This window comes from Lithobates pipiens, unplaced genomic scaffold (assembly GCF_037356315.1).
Source record: "Lithobates pipiens isolate NorthernLeopardFrog02 unplaced genomic scaffold, aLitPip1_a1.2 Scaffold_8, whole genome shotgun sequence".
Classification (NCBI taxonomy): Eukaryota; Metazoa; Chordata; class Amphibia; order Anura; family Ranidae; genus Lithobates; species Lithobates pipiens.
This window is the reverse complement of record NW_027507903.1, coordinates 535,490,944-535,513,187: the sequence shown is the minus strand read 5'-3', so window position 1 is coordinate 535,513,187 and position 22,244 is coordinate 535,490,944. Positions and strand designations below refer to the sequence as shown.

The 22,244-nt window shown below is 45.2% G+C and overlaps 2 protein-coding genes across 2 annotated transcripts in view; one reads left to right on the top strand and one right to left on the bottom strand.

Annotated features, from left to right (window-relative positions):
• Positions 1 to 4,035, bottom strand: part of USP39 (ubiquitin specific peptidase 39) — a 47,357-nt gene extending 43,322 nt beyond the window's left edge. The window contains exon 1 of the mRNA XM_077469572.1: positions 3,884 to 4,035. Within this exon, the coding sequence (XP_077325698.1) occupies positions 3,884 to 3,950 (67 nt within the window). The 5' untranslated portion in view covers positions 3,951 to 4,035. The remainder of the gene's footprint in view (positions 1 to 3,883) is intronic.
• Positions 4,036 to 4,194: 159 nt separating this feature from the next.
• The window catches only part of CUNH2orf68 (chromosome unknown C2orf68 homolog), a 31,212-nt gene continuing 13,162 nt past the window's right edge, over positions 4,195 to 22,244 (top strand). The window contains exons 1-2 of the mRNA XM_077469573.1: positions 4,195 to 4,374; positions 21,204 to 21,319. Of these exons, the coding sequence (XP_077325699.1) occupies positions 4,268 to 4,374; positions 21,204 to 21,319 (223 nt within the window). The 5' untranslated portion in view covers positions 4,195 to 4,267. The remainder of the gene's footprint in view (positions 4,375 to 21,203; positions 21,320 to 22,244) is intronic.

Here is a 22,244-nt window from a genome sequence, read left to right as displayed (position 1 = left end):
TGATTCTGGATCACTGGAGAGCAATAATTGCAATCCTCTGATCCCCATTAGAAGTATGGAGAAAACAAGTTTTATAGTGTAGGGGTGTGTGTGTGTTGGAGTGCCATTTAGTTAATGTGTAAAGTAAAAAAAAAAGAAAAAATATGTATAATTAATATATATAACACACACACTCTTGAGTATCTATATGTAGTGGTAAATATAAATAACTAGCTATAAGCAAAGAAAGACATTTTTTGTTTAGAAAACACCTAACACGCTGTTTTGCAGATTTTCAGATGGGACTTTAATATGATAATATACTGTATTTTAACTTGGAGTCAGACATGAAGCTAGAAGAAAGGGGGGGGGGGGGGAAGAATACATTTGTTTATTTTAAAGCAATAGCATTTTTAAATATAACGCACAATACTGGTAAACGTTTAAGCCTCATGCACACGAGACGCAGTTAAACGCGCGTTCAGATGCAGTTGGACAGTTTTTTCAACTGCACCTGAACTCATTCAATGTTATCCTATGTGTCCATGCACACAGTCTCGTTTTTTTCCGTTTATATGCAGTTGCGTTTAATCTCGTTTTTCCAGAAGCAAAAAAATGCGTTCAGAAACAAAAATTTCTGCGTTTCAGACGCAAAACGCGGTAAAACGCCGCTACCGCGTTTAGCCGCGTTTGCGTTTATATGCGTTTTTAAAGGTGACCTTTTTTTTTACATTAAAAATCTCAAAAATGATTGCAAATGATGAAAAACCATTAGAAAAATATTTTAAACAATTGCAATTGCAAGTGGACAATCCACAACTTGTGGCAAGTGACGTGGCAAGTGGACAATCCACAACTTGTGGCAAGTGACATGGCAGGTGGCAAGTGATGTGGCAAGTGGACAATCCATAACTTGTGGCAGGTGACGTGGCAAGTGACGTGGCAGGTGGACAATCCACTTGTGGCAGGGGACGTGGCAAGTGACGTGGCAAGTGGACAATCCACTTGTGGAAGGTGATGTGGCAAGTGACGTGGCGAGTGGACAATCCACAACTTGTGTCAGGTGACGTGGCAAGTGGACAATCCACAACTTGTGGCAGGTGATGGGGCAAGTGATGTGGCAAGTGGACAATCCACTTGTGGCAGGGGATGTGGCAAGTGACGTGGCGAGTGGACAATCCACAACTTGTGGCAGGTGATGTGGCAAGTGATGTGGCAAGTGGACAATCCACTTGTGGCAGGTGACGTGGCAGGGGACGTGGCAAGGGACGTGGCAAGTGGACAATCCACAACTTGTGGCAGGTGATGTGGCTGGTGACGTGGCAAGTGGACAATCCACATCTTGTGGCAGGTGACGTGGCAGGTGACGTGGAAAGTGGTGTGGCAAGTGGACAATCCACAACTTGTGGCAGGTGATGTGGCTGGTGACGTGGTAAGTGGACAATCCACAACTTGTGGCAGATGGCATGGCAGGTGACGTGGAAAGTGGACAATCCACATCTTGTGGCAAGTGACGTGGCAGGTGATGTGGCAAGTGACGTGGCAAGTGGACAATCCACAACTTGTGGCAGGTGATGTGGCAAGTGATGTGGCAGGTGATGTGACAAGTGGACAATCCACATCTTGTGGCAAGTGACGTGGCAGCTGACGTGGCAAGTGACGTGGCAGGTGACGTGGCAAGTGACATGGCAAGTGGACAATCCACATCTCGTGGCAAGTGACGTGGCAGGTGATGTGGCAAGTGACGTGGCAAGTGGACAATCCACAACTTGTGGCAGGTGACTTGGCAGGTGATGTGGCAAGTGACGTGGCAGCTGACATGGCAAGTGGACAATCCAAAACTTGTGGCAGGTGACGTGGCAAGTGACGTGGCAGGTGACGTGGCAAGTGATGTGGCAAGTGGACAATCCACAGCTTGTGGCAAGTGACGTGGCAAGTGGACAATCCACAACTTGTGGCAGGTGACGTGGCAAGTGACGTGGCAGGTGAAGTGGCAAGTGACGCGGCAAGTAGACAATCCACAACTTGTGGCAGGTGATGTGGCAAGTGACGTGGCAGGTGATGTGGCAAGTCACGTGGCAAGTGGACAATCCACAACTTGTGGCAGGTGATGTGGCTGGTGACGTGTCAAGTGGACAATCCACATCTCGTGGCAAGTGACGTGGCAGCTGACGTGGCAAGTGACGTGGCAAGTGGACAATCCAAAACTTGTGGCAGGTGACGTGGCAAGTGATGTGGCAGGTGACGTGGCAAGTGATGTGGCAAGTGGACAATCCACAGCTTGTGGCAAGTGACGTGGCGAGTGGACAATCCACAACTTGTGGCAGGTGACGTGGCAGGTGACGTGGCAAGTGAACAATCCACAACTTGTGGCAGGTGACGTGGCAAGTGACGTGGCAGGTGATGTGGCAAGTGATGCGGCAAGTAGACAATCCACAACTTGTGGCAGGTGATGTGGCTGGTGACGTGGCAAGTGGACAATCCACAGCTTGTGGCAGGTGGCATGGCAGATGACGTGGAAAGTGGACAATCCACATCTCGTGGCAAGTGACGTGGCAGGTGATGTGGCAAGTGACGTGGCAAGTGGACAATCCACAATTTGTGGCAGGTGACGTGGCAGGTGATGTGGCAAGTGGACAATCCCCAACTTGTGGCAAGTGACGTGGCAAGTGGACAATCCACAACTTGTGGCAGGTGCCGTGGCAAGTGACACGGCAAATGCAAGTGTACAACTGCTCTCTATGCTGCTGCTGCTCACTCTGATCAAAATAGCAGAAATAGTTAAAAAAAATGCTTTGAGAGCTTGGGGAGGGTCTACATGATGTTATCTTTATAAACGCGTCTAAACGCAAACGCGTCTAAACGCGTCTAAACGCGACATGCAAACGCGGCAAAACGCGCGTTTCTAAACGCGCGTTTCAGCTTTTTTTTAACAGAGGTTTCATCTGCGTCTCGTGTGCATGAGGCCTTACTCTGCAACTTTAAGTGTAATGCATTAAATTTACCACCAGTCTATTAGCCTTTAGCTTCTCTGGGTTCAGATGCTGATCTTTCCTACACAGAACCCTTAAAGTGATTGTAAATAGATCAAACAGCGGCGACCAGGATCTAAAAATAGATCCAGGGTCTAAAAATAGATCAAACAGTTGAGACCAGGGTCTAAAAATAGATCAAACAGTTGAGACCAGGGTCTAAAAATAGATCAAACAGTTGAGACCAGGGTCTAAAAATAGACCAAACAGTTGAGACCAGGATCTAAAAATAGACCAAACAGTTGAGACCAGGATCTAAAAATAGACCAAACAGTTGAGACCAGGATCTAAAAATAGATCCAGGGTTTAAAAATAGACCAAACAGTTGAGACCAGGATCTAAATATAGATCAAGGGTCTAAAAATAGATCAAACTGTTGAGACCAGGATCTAAAAATAGATCAAACTGTTGAGACCAGGATCTAAAAATAAATCAAACTGTGGAGACCAGGATCTAAATAGCTTGGCTATCATTTCTAAGGATAAAATTGTCTAAAAATCTAAAATTGTTAACCCCTCTAGCAATCCCCTCCCCCCAGACTGACAATGCTACTGTCCAGAGGTGCCCCCTGTGGTCATTCATACAGACTGGGGACACTAATATAGGAGATGTGTTACTAGTCATACTAAGGGCCTACAATGCAGGATTCTGGGAGGAATAATCTAGAAGGATCCTGGACAGGAGCACAGTGCGTGTAGGAGCCTCCATACAGCATTGAGGCCCGTACAAACAACATGCTCCAGTCCTTCATGTACACAACATACCCCGTTGTATAGCGTACACTGCAGGCCGCCCCCCATGGTAAGGAGCACACTGCAGGCCAGGCCGCGCCGCCCCATGCTAAGTAGTAGTACACTGCAGGCCGCCCTCACCTCTCCTATCCTCCCGCGGCTCCTCCACCTCCTCTGCCTCCCGCTTTATCCTCTTCGCCGCACTCATCCTTCTCTACACACCGGTACTGCGTACCGAGCCTCGCTATGGCTAGAACCCCTCCCCTTCCGGGACACAGATACTGATTGGAGGCCGCGTCGCAAAAACGAGGCTTCACTTAAAAACATGACTGTGATTGGGGAGCGCTCTGTGAAAGGCTTGGGACACAAGTAACCAATCACCAGGAAGACTAGTGACCGCAACCAATCAATGCTAGGTGTGTGTGCTGCCTCGTAGCCAATTAACAGATGCGGTATGGGACACCGGAGCGAATCACGAAGGCGGACTCTTGGAGCCGCCGCCGGTGGAGGGGTGGGAGTGGTAGAATGGAAGAGGAAGCGGAGCTGCGGGCCAAGTTTGGGCCCGGGCCCGTGGGACGACTGGATATGAGCCATGGCTTCGTCCATCACATCCGCCGGAACCAGATAGCGCGGTGAGAGGGCAGCGGACATCATTCATTGCAGCTCAGAATAGTGGGGCAGTGTGCGATTTTGGTGGGGGGTTGAGAATGGGGTTTCGTTGGAGTGGGGGTGGTGGGGTGTCAGTGGTGTAGAGTGAGGGGGGAATGGGGTGTCGGTGTAGAGTGAGGGGGAGAATGGGGTGTCGCTGGTGCCACTGGGGGACACAATTACAGTAGATGTAGTGATTATACCAGGTGGGGTCAGTAGTACACAGTGCCCGGAGAACGTTCCACCCACTTGGCACCCATGTGAATGTAGATTTTAGTGGAACTAAACCCATTGATTTAGCTGTTTCCCAAAGTCATTACATTCAAACAATGCCATAAATAACTGTGACAGTTGCTTGTGCTTTCAACCTAACAGTCAAGCTGCTGTCATAACTGATATGTGAAGATCAAATTTGCAGATCAAACAGAGGCTAAGGTGGCAGCTTCCCTGGCTGTAAGACCCATTTCACACTGAAGGTGTTTTAGCGATAAAAATGGCACCTCTCAGGTCTCCCCGGTGTGAAAGCCCGAGTGCTTTGACACTGGGGCGGTGTGCTTGTGGGGCCGAAAAAAGTCCTGCTAGCAGCGTCTTTGGGGCGGTGTATACAGCGCTCCTAAACCACCCCTGCTGTTGAAATCGGTGGGCAGTGCTGCCGAAGCGCCTGCAAAGTGCTTCAGTGGTGGGAATTTGCGAGTGCTTTTAACCCTTTCCTCGGCTGCTTGAATGGTTAAAAGCACTGCTAAAACTAGTGGGGCTTTAGCGCTAACGCGACCCGCACACCAGTGGGAAAGGGTACTAAAGGATAGGAGGGGTTGGATCCGCTTTAAGGTTTATCTAAAGCCAAAACATTTTTTTTTTTTTTTTCATTTTGGATAAATAGGGGAAGGATACTGCTGTCACTACTTTGGTAATCTGTGTCCCATTATGGAGATTTCCCTCCACTTCCTGTCCTGTGGACTCAGCAGGAAGTGAGAGAATATCTTTCCAATGTGAGGGGAGATCCCCCACGGGTACAAAAGTCCCAGTGGAAGATTTCCCCTCTATTCCTATGCTGGTTGCCATGCAGACTTTTGCATTTTTCCCCTCCACTCTCACTCTCGGTGTCACCGGTAATTAGTACAAATTAGGGCTGCAACTAATGATTATTTTTATAGTCAATGAGTTGGCCGATTATTGTTTTGATCTGGTAATAACATTAAAAAAAGTGTGGTGTATAATTTAGTTAATATGTAAAGTAAAAAAAAAATGGAAATTTCTTCTTAAATATGTTTACAGTGGTAAATATAAATAACCAAATATCTGGTTGATTATAATAATCTTGAATCCACTCTGAGAATATCAGGCAGAAGAGATATACTTTGTATACTATAAGAGGTTGAATCTGGTAAATATCATCAGACTCCGAGATCAAATTTGTCATTTAAGGGGAAAAAAATGAAAGCCTGTTTTGCCCATTTTCAGACAGAACTGTCATCTATTATATGACAGACTACCTTGTCAGAGGCAGGTGGATGATAAAAGCTCCCTGCACCTGCTGTCACTTATGCTGGCCATGCTAAAACACTAAGAAGTGCAGCACAATAAAAAAAAAAAAAAGTCCAATATGCTGGTGAACAACAAATCCCAGAAAGATGACTCCACCGGTGAAGATCAGCAATATCAAAATGAATGGCTACAGACCCTCCACCTTAAAGTCTACCCTCACTTCATGGACCCCTGAGATAACAGGTAGTCATGCACACAGGTCCCACACAAAAAATAGGCAGCAATGCAGGCCAGTTAAACTTCTCCGTTAAGATCAATAACGTCAGAAGGAGCACCAAACCATGTACAGACTATATATATATATATATATATATATATATATATATATATATATATATATATATATATATATATATATATATATATATATATATATATATATATATATATACACACATGTATTTTTTATTTTATTTTTGTTAAGAGATTTACGTGCTCGCTGTGCAACAGGTTACATTTTTATAAAGGTCCAATACGGACTTCACATATGGAATGAAGAAATGCAAGCGTGTAGCACAAAATTGTGCTGCATGTTCCAAAGATGGCAGCTGGCGATGTCATCCGTGTGTGGCTCCTCCCCGGACGCGTTTAGTTCGACAAAACTTCCTTCGGGGCCACGGCGTCACCCAGCAGCTTATTTAAGACCCTACATTGTCATGCCAACGGATGACGCATACGAGTGGCGATTACCGCGGCTCACAATTATCCCCTTGCTGCCGAGTGTATGCAGATGTGCATACTCGGCTTTCGGGGGCCATACCGAGATGATGCCCGCAGCTGCAGGCATCATCCCGGTACCGTTTTTTAGGGCCGGCGATCGGCTTTCCAGCGATAACAACAGATGCGGCTAAAAGCCGCTCGGCTGTTATGCTAGAGGAGCGGGAGGGGATGCCCCCCCTCCCGCCACTCTTACCTGGGCTCCCGTTCAATTGGGACCCGCGATCAACAAACTGCCGCTTCTGGCGGCTAGGGACAGACTGTATGCGGCTTCATTCCAGTGTCCTGATCGTGAACATGGAAGCGACGTCATGACGTCACTTCCCATTTACTCGGCTGCCAATGGCGCCGGTTTGAAAAAAATATACAGTATTCAGAATCGCCGAAAACGGCGATCTGAATACTTTGAAGTGCAAAGGAGGAATTGGAGGTCATAAAGAGTACCTGTCACCACTTATTACTGTCTCAAGGAATGTGTACATTCCTTGTGACAGCAATAAGTGATCAAACATTTTTTTTTTTTAAACAATTTATTTTAAAATAAGAAAAATTTTTGAAGCGTCGCCGCAAGCTCCCGCAGCAAAGAAAACGCATACTGAAGTCGCGCCCGCATATGTAAACGGTATTCAAACCACACGTGAGGTATCGCCGCGATTGTCAGAGCGAGAGCAATAATTCTAGCACTAGACCTCCTCTGTTGCTCTAACCTGGTAACCATATGTTTTTTTTTTTTTTTTTTTTTTTTAAGTGTTGCCTATGGAGATTTTTAGGTACCGTAGTTTGTCGTCATTCCACGAGTGCGTGCAATTATAAAGCATGACATGTTTGGTATCTGTTTACTCGGCGTAACATCATCCTTCACATTATACAAAAGAATTGGGCTAACTTTACTGTTTAGTTTTTTTAAAATTCATGAAAGTGTCCCTTTCCCCAAAAGGTTGCGTTTAAAACACCGCTGCACAAATACCATGTAACATAAAATATTGCAACAATCACTATTTTATTCTCTAGATACTCTGCTAAAAAAAAAAAATGTGTAATGTTTGGGGGTTCTACATAATTTTCTTGCAAAAAAATACAGATTTTAACTTGTAAACACCAAATGTCAAAAATAGGCTTAGTCATGAAAGGGTTAAACATGGACCAGCAGCCAGTCAGTACTTTAGGTGTATATATATATATATATATATATATATATATATATAGTGTGTGTGTATATATATATATATATATATATATATATATATATATATATATAGTGTGTGTGTGTATATATATATATATATATATATATATATATATATATATTGTGTATATGAAAATTTATAATGAACAAGACCTATTAAAAATTACAGTAGTTTAAAAAGAAAAGGTTATGCTGCTGCCCCCTAATGGGTGATTAGCATATCTAACCTAACTATTTTAAATATTATATATAAAAATAAATGAACAAATCAGTATCGGCATGTTTAGGACAGTATATTGACTATTTTCCCAAACCCATCGTCTCGGGAATCCAAGGCTTACCTCAGAGACACTAAACAGTTTATTCAGATATTGGAGGAAGTTCCTTGTAGGAGTAATAGTATAATGATTACTGACAATATCAGTTCTTTATATACTATTATTAGTCATTCTAATGCTATCCTTTCTGTTAAATGGGCTTTGTTTAAAGTCTGATCTTACCAGTAGACATAGAAATATTTTACTACAACGTTTGGATTTCTGTCTAACCAAACATGTACTTCTGGTACAACAGAAATTTCTACCTCCAAATCATGGTTATTGCCATGGGGGCTAGACGTGCCCCCAGTGTGGCAAATCTGTTCATGGCCTTATGGGAAGAGGAAAGTATCTTTCAGGAACGCCTCAGCCAATTTAAAGTGCTATAAACCAGGGGTTGACAAATTTGCTTTGAATTTAGGAGCCAGTTGAAAAAGTTAGGAGCCAGTTTTTATTTTTTATTTTTTAAAGAGAGGTATGGATTGTCAGCTCCCGGGATAAGGCCAGTCATTTTCACCCCCTATCCCTAACTCACAACAGAGCACCCAGTCAATAACTCCAATGTAACGCTGTTACATCAGGGTTATGGGCTGACCAGAAAGAGTAAGGCTGGCAACAGATGAAACTGATTGGCTTAGGCAGGTGGCACTGGTTTGGGACTGACAGATGGTACTGGTTGCCACTGGCAGGCACGTGGAACTGCCAGATGGCACTAGCAGGTGACACTGGTTGACGTTGGCATTGGCAGGTGGCACTGGTTTGGAACTAGCAGATGGCCCTGGTTGGTGATGGCAGGTGGCCCTGGTTGGCTGTGGCACTAGTTGTCACTGGCAGGTGGCACTGATTGTCATTAACGGGTGGCACTGGTTGGTGTTGGCGGGTGGCACTGGTTTGGTGGTGGCACTAGTTGGCACTGGTAGGTGGTGGCAGGTGGCATTGGTTGGCGGTGGCACTGGTTGTCACTGGCAGGTGGCACTGGTTGGTGGTAGGTGGCACTGATTGGTGGTGGCACTGATTGTCACTGCTAGGTGGTTGTCAGTGGCAGGTGGCACTGATTGGTGGTGGCACTGGTTGGTTGCAGGTGGCACTGGTTGGTGGCAGGTGGCACTGATTAGCGGTGACACTCGGCACTGGCAGGTGGTGCTGATTGGCAGTGGCACTGGTTGGTGGTGGCAGGTGGCATTGATTGACGGTGGCACTGGTTGGCGGTGGCACTGGCAGGTGGCACACTGAGCACTCTGTTACTGAAAAGTAACAGAGGAGCTGTCAGAATTGAGCTTCATGTCGGGGGTGGGCGGGACCCAGCCAGGGTGTGAAACTGACAAGTGACAGAGAGGCAGATCTGTCAGATTTGAGCTTGATGTCGGGGGGGGGGGGCGGACTCAGCAGCTATCAAACATCAGCCAACGATTGGGCTGCTTAAGAAAAGGGGTGGGGCCACATACAAGTAGCGGCCCGCCCAGATCCCATTGGCTGGTGTTTGATAGCTGCTGGGTCCCACCTACCCCCGACATCAAGCAGAAATCCGACAGATCCTCCCCTCTCCTCTCTGTTTCACACACTTGGCGCAGCGCTTGATGCTTGCCAGAGCCGCTGAGTGTGGAGGAGGGAGGAGGATGGCAGTCAGTGTTAATGCGCTGCATGTCTGGGGCATCAATAGTGAGTGGGCTGGTGGCAGCTTAGGCGCCAAGTTGCGATTTCTGGTTGCATTGGTGACCTGGCGCCTGGGGTTTGTCGAGCCCTGCTATAAACGATAGATCGCTGATCTTATCATGATTTGGGAGGGTGACACGGTTAGCCTTGAAGCATTTATGCTGAAATTGAATGACAACACCAAAAATATATCTCTCATGGTACATGGATATCCAGAGGTTGGTGTTTCTTGATTTAGAGCAAGGCTTGACAAATTTGCTTGGAATCTAGGAGCCAGCTAAAAAAGTTAGGAGCCGGGTCGGTAACGGCGATCCGGACCTGTCCCTGGCCTGACATGGAGACGAGTGAGGGGAAGATAGCGCAGCCCCCCCCCCCCCCCACCTGTCTCCAAGTCATTGCCCATAGCTCTTAGAGGGACATTTTATTTATTTTTATTTTATTTTTAAATTGCATTTTTGTGTAAATATGAGATCTGAGGTCTCTCTGACCCCACATCTCATATTTAAGAGGACCTGTCATGCTTTTTTCTATTACAGGGGATTTTTACATTCCTTCTAATAGGAACAAAAGTGACACAAATATTTTTTTTTTAAAAGAACAGCGAAAAAAATAAAATTTTAAATGCGCCCTGTTCCGCACCGGAAACTGACTGCATGGTGTGAACTAAAGCCATTGGAATACATAGAAAACATTGTGCATGTATTTTTATCAGGCAGGCTGCATCTGAGGGGAACTGGTGAGGCTGCTTTGATCTCCTGTACCATGCCTGCAGTCTCTGACCATCTCCTGTACCATGCCTGCAGTCTCTGACCATCTCCTGTACCATGCCTGCAGTCTCTGACCATCTCCTGTACCATGCCTGCAGTCTCTGACCATCTCCTGTACCATGCCTGCAGTCTCTGACCATCTCCTGTACCATGCCTGCAGTCTCTGACCATCTCCTGTACCATGCCTGCAGTCTCTGACCATCTCCTGTACCATGCCTGCAGTCTCTGACCATCTGCTGTATGAAAATATTTTTTAAAAACAGTCATTTTCGGTATCGGTGCTGTTTCGGTATCGGTTTTGGTTTTCGGCCTAGTGTATTTTTCATTTTCGGTATCTGTTTCGGCACCAAAAAACCCATTCGGTGCACCCCTACTTCTGACATTATTGATCTTAACCACTTCCCTCCGTTCAGGAACGTCCTTCAGAAGGAGCGTGCTCGTGTCACCTGGACATGGCACATCTCAGATCGGCAGGAGGGCTCTGTGATTGGCCCTCTTGATCACATGACGGCCGTGTCCAATCACGGCCGTCATGTGATGTAAACAAACAGCCGGTTGCTAGGCAATCGGCTCCTCCTCTCCTCACACAGAAGTCATCGCTGAGGAGAGGAGAGCAGATCGCTGCAGCCGGCTGGTGATCAGTGAGTATGAGCTGTTTTTTACAGCTTTTTACTCACTGATCATCAGTCTAGTGAAAACACACAACGCACCACACAGTATAAACACAGTCCCCACATATGTCCCCATAACACGCATGTCCCCAAATAATAAAAACACGTCCCTAATAATAAAAACATGTCCCCCACATATGTCCCACTAAAATCACATGTCCCAATGATTATTTGCACACATGTACATGATCATTTGCGTACATATATCCGTGATCACACAAACCAATTATTATACACTTAACGGAATTTTTTTACCAAAAACATGTAGCAGAATACATTTTGGCTTAAATTTATGACAAAATTAGATTTTATTGGATTTCTTTTAAAATAGAGAAAAGAAAATATAGTTTTTTTTTCCAAATTTCCGCTTTTTTGCGCTTATATCGCAAAAAATAAAAAACGGAGTCGTGAATAAATACCACCAAAATAAAGCTCTATTTGTGCAAACAAAATTATAAAAATTTAATTTGGGTACAGTGTAGCATGACTGCACAATTGTCACTGAAAGCGCTAGAGCGATGAAAGCTGAAAATTGGGCTGGGAAGGAAGGGGGCGAAAGTGCCCTGTGTTGAAGTGGTTAAAGGAGAGGTTTAACTGGTCTATATTGCTGCCTACTTTTTGTGTGGGACCTGCGCTGATTGCATACTTTATTTTACATATAAAAACAATGTCTTCCTAAAAAAAAAAAAAAAAATTATATATATTTCGTTGTAAGAACATTTGTTCGTTTTGATTTTCTAACCGTTATTGGGGTCAAATCGACGTTCATTTTCAACCACAGTGATGGGAAAATTTTAAGGAGCAGAATAGAAAACTTCTTGGTCATAGAAATTTCTCAGACAGTGTATGTGGTTTTCGTACAGAAATTTACGGTCATTTTAAAACCTGAATGTTAAAAACAAGTGAAATTTCCAAACGACATTCTTTCAATCAACAAAAGTGCAAAGATTTTTCTTATTAATATTCCTGTCTGAAAATCGATGTGTGTGGCCAGCATAAGGCTCGGTTCACTCCTATACAGTTTGCTTTTGCTCAATTTCTGCAGTGTTTTTTGCATATGCAATTTGCATATTTTTGTTTTTTGCCAATTTGTTGGGTAGAGTTAAAAAAAAAAAAATTTGTCAAAAACTACATGTTTTTTCTGCAGCTTTTCCATTAGTCTATTGAACCAAACAAGCAAAAAAGCAGTTTTGTGTTGGGGGGAAAAAATAAAATAAATCCTTTTCCCTTTCCAAATATGCAGTAGCTGGGAAAAAAAGCATACATGTGAACGTTTCCCATAGGAAATCATGTTAAATGAACTGTAGTGCGTGTCTGCAAAAAACGCATAGACGTGAACTAGGCCTAAAATGTTTAGTATGCTTTTTTTTTTTTTTGTATCGCCTGTCATAATGGGGTAAAAAAACGAAAATTGTGTGTGTGTGTGTGTGTGTGTGTGTGTGTGTGTGTGTGTGTGTGTATATATATATATATATATATATATATATATATATATATATATATATATATATATATATATATATATATATATATATATATATATATATATATATATATATATATATATATATATATATATATTAGGGATGCACCGAATGTGTTTTTTGGTGCCGAAACCGATACCGAAAATGAAAAATACACTAGGCCGAAAACCGATACCGAAACAGCACCGATACCGAAAATGACTGTTTTTTAAAAAAAAATTTATACAGGAGGTGGTCAGACTGGGGACATGGTACAGAAGATGGTCAGAGACTGGGGACATGGTGCAGGAGATGGTCAGAGACTGGGGACATGGTGCAGGAGATGGTCAGAGACTGGGGACGTGGTGCAGGAGATGGTCAGAGACTGGGGACGTGGTGCAGGAGATGGTCAGAGACTGGGGACGTGGTGCAGGAGATGGTCAGAGACTGGGGACGTGGTGCAGGAGATGGTCAGAGACTGGGGACGTGGTACAGGAGATGGTCAGAGACTGGGGACGTGGTACAGGAGATGGTCAGAGACTGGGGACGTGGTACAGGAGATGGTCAGAGACTGGGGACGTGGTACAGGAGATGGTCAGAGACTGGGGACGTGGTACAGGAGATGGTCAGAGACTGGGGACGTGGTACAGGAGATGGTCAGAGACTGGGGACGTGGTACAGGAGATGGTCAGAGACTGGGGACGTGGTACAGGAGATGGTCAGAGACTGGGGACGTGGTACAGGAGAGGGTCAGAGACTGGGGACGTGGTACAGGAGAGGGTCAGAGACTGGGGACGTGGTACAGGAGAGGGTCAGAGACTGGGGACGTGGTACAGGAGAGGGTCAGAGACTGGGGACGTGGTACAGGAGAGGGTCAGAGACTGGGGACGTGGTACAGGAGAGGGTCAGAGACTGGGGACGTGGTACAGGAGAGGGTCAGAGACTGGGGACGTGGTACAGGAGAGGGTCAGAGACTGGGGACGTGGTACAGGAGAGGGTCAGAGACTGGGGACGTGGTACAGGAGAGGGTCAGAGACTGGGGACGTGGTACAGGAGAGGGTCAGAGACTGGGGACGTGGTACAGGAGAGGGTCAGAGACTGGGGACGTGGTACAGGAGAGGGTCAGAGACTGGGGACGTGGTACAGGAGAGGGTCAGAGACTGGGGACGTGGTACAGGAGAGGGTCAGAGACTGGGGACGTGGTACAGGAGAGGGTCAGAGACTGGGGACGTGGTACAGGAGAGGGTCAGAGACTGGGGACGTGGTACAGGAGAGGGTCAGAGACTGCGGACGTGGTACAGGAGATGGTCAGAGACTGCGGACGTGGTACAGGAGAGGGTCAGAAATTGCACACATGATACAATTGATACAATGCAGCCAGTGTGTGTCTCCCCTCATAGCAGTCAGTGTGTGTCTCCCCTCATAGCAGTCAGTGTGTGTCTCCCCTCATAGCAGTCAGTGTGTGTCTCCCCTCATAGCAGCCAGTGTGTGTGTCTCCCCTCATAGCAGCCAGTGTGTGTGTCTCCCCTCATAGCAGCCAGTGTGTGTGTGTCTCCCCTCATAGCAGCCAGTGTGTGTGTGTCCCCTCATAGCAGCCAGTGTGTGTGTGTCCCCTCATAGCAGCCAGTGTGTGTGTGTCCCCTCATAGCAGCCAGTGTGTGTGTGTCCCCTCATAGCAGCCAGTGTGTGTGTGTCCCCTCATAGCAGCCAGTGTGTGTGTGTCCCCTCATAGCAGCCAGTGTGTGTGTGTCCCCTCATAGCAGCCAGTGTGTGTGTGTCCCCTCATAGCAGCCAGTGTGTGTGTGTCCCCTCATAGCAGCCAGTGTGTGTGTGTCCCCTCATAGCAGCCAGTGTGTGTGTGTCCCCTCATAGCAGCCAGTGTGTGTGTGTCCCCTCATAGCAGCCAGTGTGTGTGTGTCCCCTCATAGCAGCCAGTGTGTGTGTGTCCCCTCATAGCAGCCAGTGTGTGTGTGTCCCCTCATAGCAGCCAGTGTGTGTGTGTCCCCTCATAGCAGCCAGTGTGTGTGTGTCCCCTCATAGCAGCCAGTGTGTGTGTGTCCCCTCATAGCAGCCAGTGTGTGTGTGTCCCCTCATAGCAGCCAGTGTGTGTGTGTCCCCTCATAGCAGCCAGTGTGTGTGTGTCCCCTCATAGCAGCCAGTGTGTGTGTGTCCCCTCATAGCAGCCAGTGTGTGTGTGTCCCCTCATAGCAGCCAGTGTGTGTGTGTGTCCCCTCATAGCAGCCAGTGTGTGTGTGTGTCCCCTCATAGCAGCCAGCGTGTGTGTGTGTCCCCTCATAGCAGCCAGCGTGTGTGTGTGTCCCCTCATAGCAGCCAGCGTGTGTGTGTGTCCCCTCATAGCAGCCAGCGTGTGTGTGTGTCCCCTCATAGCAGCCAGTGTGTGTGTGTGTCCCCTCATAGCAGCCAGTGTGTGTGTGTCCCCTCATAGCAGCCAGTGTGTGTGTGTCCCCTCATAGCAGCCAGTGTGTGTGTGTGTCCCCTCATAGCAGCCAGTGTGTGTGTGTGTCCCCTCATAGCAGCCAGCGTGTGTGTGTGTCCCCTCATAGCAGCCAGCGTGTGTGTGTGTCCCCTCATAGCAGCCAGCGTGTGTGTGTGTCCCCTCATAGCAGCCAGTGTGTGTGTGTGTCCCCTCATAGCAGCCAGTGTGTGTGTGTGTCCCCTCATCGCAGCCAACCTGTGAAGAGAAAACAGAAGAGAGAAGAGGAGAGTCGCCTCCGTCGCCTGTTTGATCACAGCAGGGGAACATCACAGCTTTCAGTTCAATAGGTGTGTGTTCCCGGCCGCGCGCCGTCACGTACAGCCCCTCCCCCTTGTCAGGGCACTTTGATAGACAGATCATCCGTCCAATCCTACGGGTGATCTGTCTATCAAAGTGCCCTGACAAGGGGGAGGGGCTGTACATGATGGCGCGCGGCCGGGAACACACAGCTATTGAACTGAAAGCTGTGATGTTCCCGCGCTGTGATCAAACAGGCGGCGGAGACGGCTTGCCTGCACTATAGCGTGATATAGCTCTTCATGATGGGCGCACCAGGGGCGGGGGGCGGAGCCCCGCCCCCTACCCTGGCCCCGCCCCATTTTCGGCTCCATTATCGGCCGTTTTTCTCTTTCGGCAAATTGCCGAAAAGGGCATTTTCGGCCGATATGTTTCGGCGGCCGAAATTTCGGTGCATCCCTAATATATATATATATATATATATTATGTGTGTGTGTGGCACTAAAAGTTAAGTGAGGTGCTTTTTTATTTATTCCCCCCCCCCCCTCATTTTATATGACCATTTTAAATGTACAATACTAGTAAGTTTACTTTAACACAAGGCACCCCCCCCCCCCCTCCTTTCTGCCCAGGCACATTTTCAGCGCTGTTGCTTTTAAAATCACAATTGAACGGTTATGAAACTTTGTACCTAAACAAATTTTAAAAAAGACAAACGGTTTGAAACTTTTTTTTTTTTTTTTTTCTTATACAATTTTGTAAATTTTCTCCTGCACTGATGGGCATCGTTTATGGGCACTTATTGGCATCCTTGGTGCTCATTTGTGGGCATCCTCAGGAGGGGGGGGGGCTTCACTCATAATCAGCACAGACACCACCCCACCCTGTCAGGAGAGCAGCCATTACGTGGCTTTTGCTGTTTACACTATGATCAGCTGTGATTGGGACACAGCTGATCATGTGGTAAAGATCCTCTGTGACCGGTTGTTGCGCATCCCTGCAGGCACACGCGCTGGCTTGCTATCCTGCTGGATGTCATGACGCCCGGTCAGGATAGCTGAACCACTTTCCGGCCATCCTTCTGCTATAGGCTGGGCAAGAAGTGGCTAAAGGTAATTTTGTAATGTCTTTTATATTATCTCCAGTCTATCAGTATCCACCTTCTCTAGGTTCAGATGCTAATCTTCCCTGCATAGTCTTTTAAAGTGTTTGTTGTTTTAAAAAAAAATAATAATCATGTTCTACTTACCCGCTCTGTGTAATGGTTTTGCACAGAGCAGCCCCGATTCTCCTCTTCTGGAGTTCCCCACCAACACTTCTGGCTTCTGCCCTTAGTGTGCCCCAATAGCAAGGTAATAAATCTTCTGCCTTTAGAACCACGCAGTTCCTGCTCAGAACTACATGTCCCATGAGGCATTGCTCCTCACACATTCACAAGTTCTCAGGCACTTACTGACATGTATGGACGGTGTACTGAGCTGTATATATATGCTGCGCTGTATTTCCGAATATGTAAACAAATAATGCATTCTGTATAGGGCTGAAACAACTAATCAATTAATCAACAACTAATCGTTTATAAAAATAGTAATTGATTAATTTCATAAATTATCGGCCAGTAACATAATGGGGTTAAAAAAATTCAAATGAGCCCTTTACAGTAGTGATTATATTTTTGTACTGTAAATATTATTTTCACGGTTCTACGGTAAAATGAAGCCCTTACAGTAGTGATTATCTGCTTTTTTTTTTTTTTTTTGTACTATAAAGGGCTCATTTTAGTCTTTTTAACCCCCATTATGTTACTAAACGTCATAGGCCTGGTTCAAATCTATATGTTTTTGGTGCTTTTTGCAGAAACGCATTACAGTTCATTTACATGGTTTCCTATGGGACACATTCACATCTGTGCTTTTTTCAGCCGCTGCATATTTGGAAAGGGTCAGGGACTTTTAATGCAAAACGGTGCTTTATTGGTTCAATATACTTCAATGGAGAAGCTGCAGAAAAGCATGCAATGCGTTTTTGCAGTAATTTTGTGTTTTTTTAATCTGCCCCAAAAAAAATGCAAAAAAAACGCAAGTTGCAGAAAAATCAAAAGCACAGCAAAAAGCACTGTAGGAACAGATCAAAAGCAAAAACTGCATAGGTGTGTACCGAGCCTTATGCTGGTCACACGGATCAATTTTCAGGTGAGAATATTCAGATGAAAAATCTTTGTACGTTCGCTGAATGAAAGAATTTTGTTTGAAACGTTCACTTCATTTCTGAACAAAAACCACATACACTGTCTGAAAATTCCTTTGACCGAGAAGTTTTCTATTATTTCCAAATTTTCCCGTCACTGTGGTTGAAAATGTACGTCAATTTAACCCACTTTTTTTTTTTATTTTTTTTTTTTTTTAAGGTTATTAATCAAAACAATAATCAATAATCGATATGAAAATAATCGTTAGTTGCAGCCCTAATTCTGTATACAGTCCAACTAATCGGCTAACTGATAGATTAAGAAAATACTCGTCAACCATTTTCATAATCGATTACTTGTTTCGGTCCTGGTACAAATAGAGAAGATCCAATCTTCCTAACAGGTGATGGAGACAACAATAAAAACTTGAGGGGGGTGGCTGGCAGCATGTCACTCCCACCAAGCACTGCATTGTGGGACAAAAAGTGGAGTATTTTTGGAAGGAAAGCTGTCACACTGGTGATATTATCTGGAGCTGGCTAGAGCTTGGTGTCTCCATGCAGTGTTTTACTCTAGTTTGCTTTAAAGGTCATATCACTAGCGATCCTGTAGATGGCAGCATCTCACCTGCAACTAATCACCAGAAAGAAAACTGATCTGTTGCTGTCACTCCCTCGCTGGCCGAAACACTGCAGGATCACCAGTGAGGAAAAGACCTAACGGGTCAGATCTCTCTAGTCTCGTGGTAAACTACCTCCAGCAAGGAGAACTCACAGCATTGTCAGGGCACCATTAGATCATTGCTCGCTCACTCCCCCCCCAATCAGCCATAACTATAAAAGAACAGTAGACAGTGGATATAGGGCGTTGGGTGGTAACCTCCAGACAAGTTAAAATAAAGCAATTTAACAAATGTATGATTTTTGTTTATGATCAATTATTTTGGGTGTAGTAACATCTTCAATGATGGCCCTCTCAATCTAAGATTTATTTTTCACTTTGTACGCAAAGTTCACCTTTTACAGTGAAAGACTACAGCAGTTGTATACATCAGGTTTGTCGTTCTTTTGTGTGTGGATTCCACGTTTGGCGCGTTCCTTGGTCTCCCCTCAGTTCAGATACCCCTGATTGCCCTGAGATTTTGATAAAAAAAAAAAAAGCAATTCAACCTTGAAGAAGCGAATAGAACTGCGAAACATGTCAGCTTTGACTGTGTGTGTGTGTGTGTATATGTGTATATATATATATATATATATATATATATATATATATATATATATATATATATATATATATATATATATATATAATATTATTATTTAAAAAAAATTATTTTATTTGTATGGAGGTGACTGTTGCCCTATATCCACTGTTCTTGTAGCTCATTACCAGGGTTGGCACTCCATGACAATTTATTACTTCTAATGATCGGTTCTACCTTTAAATTATAATATTGCGTAGATCCTCATTTCGCCACTAAAACGGCCCTGACCCATCGAGGCATGGATACCATTAGACTTCTGAAAGCATGTTGTGACACCTGGCCTTTCCATAGGGGATCTCCTGACACCCCCAGGCTCTTCCAGTCTCTAGGTTCCCTCAGTCCTCTGGACTTGCTTAGGGCTTTTTCACTGACTCAGTTTGCTCATCGGGGATCACTCTGCTGATCCCCGCTGAGCCGGTGGATGACAGGTTCGTCTCTGCTCACTGTGGAGGGATGGACCTGTCAGATCTCCGCTATGGGGGATTGGATGAAAACTGATCCACCTGTCTGTCTTTCATCCAATCCACCAGATGAATGGAAAATAGGGTTTCCATTCTTCTGACTATCGGATCAGATGTCAGCCGACATGTTACTGCTGACATCCGTTGCTCCATATGACTGTAAGGAGCGTTCCTTCAGGGCCACCTAAAAAACTGACAGGCAGACCTGAACAGCCTGCATGTGTGAAAGGGGACATAGTCATTTCTGGTCTCTATCCTTCAGACTTGCTTAGCCATCTCTACTCAGCCCCCTGGACAAGGAATCTCCAGTATAGGAGTACTGTCTCGAGTACAGCACACCAGTCTCCGAACGGATTCATGTACTACGGCCAGATTCTTCGTTATCAGAACTGCACTCACATCTTGCTAGTCTCCTGCAAGACCTGGACACTGGGTTGGAGACTTCCTCCAACCAAAATCTCTCCAAAGTCTCTACTCTCTGGAACCCAATCTGGCAATACCAAAACTGATGTTTCTATGTCCCACACTTTGCAGGCGTGTGAACCCTGATTCATTCTACTCCGCTCTGTCACAAAATATACACATTGCAATGGCTGTAAGCTGCCATTCTTCTGTAAATGGCAATGCTTTTTTGTATAATTTGCCCAAGCGTATGCATATTTTCACAACATGGTAGTTTCTCATTTAGGATATATGTCATACAGGGATGTGCCAATATAAAGAAGCATAGGTGTTTAGTACAGCCATTCACTTGTGGCAGGGTGTACATGGCACATGCAGCTCCCTGGGCATGGGAAATGTATGCTATGTATAACAAATGCCCATAAGTCTGTACATGAGCTATGCAGCTTCTTTATATTTTAATCCTTGCCTATATTCCAGTTTCAGCTGGTGCTATGATTCCTGCCCCAGGTTTCCTGTTTAGGGCGCCTCCTTTCTCCTATCCTTGCACGCAGGAACTAGAGGTGTCTCCCTACACTGTGAGAATCAATAGAAACACACAGCCATGTAGCCTAGGAGGGCAAGACATTCCCTTGATTCTGACATCCTACACCTTCCTCAGACTGCAGTGTCCACTGGTAACTTCTTCCTGTGAAGGCAGTAAGTTCTGGGAAGCAGTAGGGATCGATCGATATTGTTTTTTTCGGGGCCAATGCAATATCGATTTTGCAATGCCAATAGCCGATATTGTGTGCTGATATTCTGCAAATTTTTTCTTTTTTTTGTTATTTTTACTTTTACACTTTTTTTACTTATCACTTTGTTTATTGCTGTATTATTGCAGTAATAAGCAGTGACAGTACTATTTATGGAGGGATCTGCGTTTTTGAATACTTTATTTTTTTCTCCGGTGCTATTGGGGTGCCAGTAATCCGGCCATGACGTCACTTCCAGATTACAAGATCCAAGACCCCAAACAAAGCAATCGGGGCGGCGCATCAGTAGGTGGCATGAGGGGGGGCTTGTGATAATGGGTGAGCGGCTCCTTAGCCTCATCGGTTGTTGTTATAAGAATGCTGACCATTGGCTCTAAAGAACGATACCAGGGTGTTGTCTGCAGCTGCATGAATCACCCCGGTACAACCACTTGAAGCAATATCTGTAAGTTTGTTACCGATACAGATTCCTTGAAAAAAGTGAATATCAACCGCACCGATAATCGGTCAACGCGCTAGGAAGCAGCACTGAAATTTGAAACCTGCGAGTGCTGGCATAGAAGTTTAACAAATAGTTTATTGGGGAAAGTTTATTTTATTGTGCTTGGTGTGTAAGGCTAAAAAATGCTGAGTTTTATTTTTATGCTACTTTTATTTTTCAGTTAAAAACATTTTTTATTTTGTAACTAGAGATGATTATGACAAGGAAGTGAAACAAGCTAAAGAGAAGCAAAAGAAGAGATATACCCCAAGGCCTTCACGCCCCAAGAAACCGGACTTACAGGTTTACCACCCTCGTCAGAAAGGTAAATCTATAGGCGCAGATTTATATGTATGCCAATTGGGTTCCCTATGTGCTTTTGTTCAAGTGATGTGAACAATTGTTATGTCAGGCTTGTGTGGCTAATGGCACAGCTTACCTTTTGTGTATCTTTTGTTGTGTAGCTGCAAACCTGATATTGCTTCATTAGCCAAAAAAAGTTCTTCTGGGCCCCCCCGAAGGGGGTTTTATTTTTTATTTTTTTTTCCTCCCCATGTTCTTGGGGCCTGACCACCTTTTTGATTTGTAAGTTCCACCAATCGGTGGTGATTTACTGCGCTGCTTTCCAATTGGAATCCACACAAGGGTTAGGGTTTCAAGCTGGCAACAACCAACTTTATTGCATTTGCAGCATTAAAGTACATATTCACCTTTTTTGAAACCGCCCCCCCCCCCCCCCCCACCACAAACTGTGTAGTATGTGCCAAACATGCTAAGATGTATTTTTGTGTTCTTTTTCTGTGGAGAGACTAGACGTTGCCCGATGCTGAAAATCTTGCCTGTCTTTAAAGTGTTTGTTACCCTAGAAAAATGAAAAGCATGAATAAAACAGACCATAGTTTATCATGGCTGCTGAGCCCTAAAACTCCTGTCCCTACTCCCTCCCTGCCTGCTTATACAAGCGCAGCTCTTCTCCCCTTCCCGATGCTATAAAACTATGTTCTGATCATACAATCCTGTGTTAAATAAGGACATGAGTGTGTTTTTTATAAAAAGTATGCCGATCTCTACCTTATTTAAGAGCACATCCAGGCACTCATGTGGCTGCTCGCCTCTCTTCTCATCTCCTTCCCTTCTCCTGGGTGGCGTTGGCAGGAGTTCTCAACCCCTCCCGCTGTAGCTATCGGTGGAGGGGAGAGGTGAGCAGGCACGTGAGCGCCTGGATGCGCTGTGAAATAAGGTAGTTATCT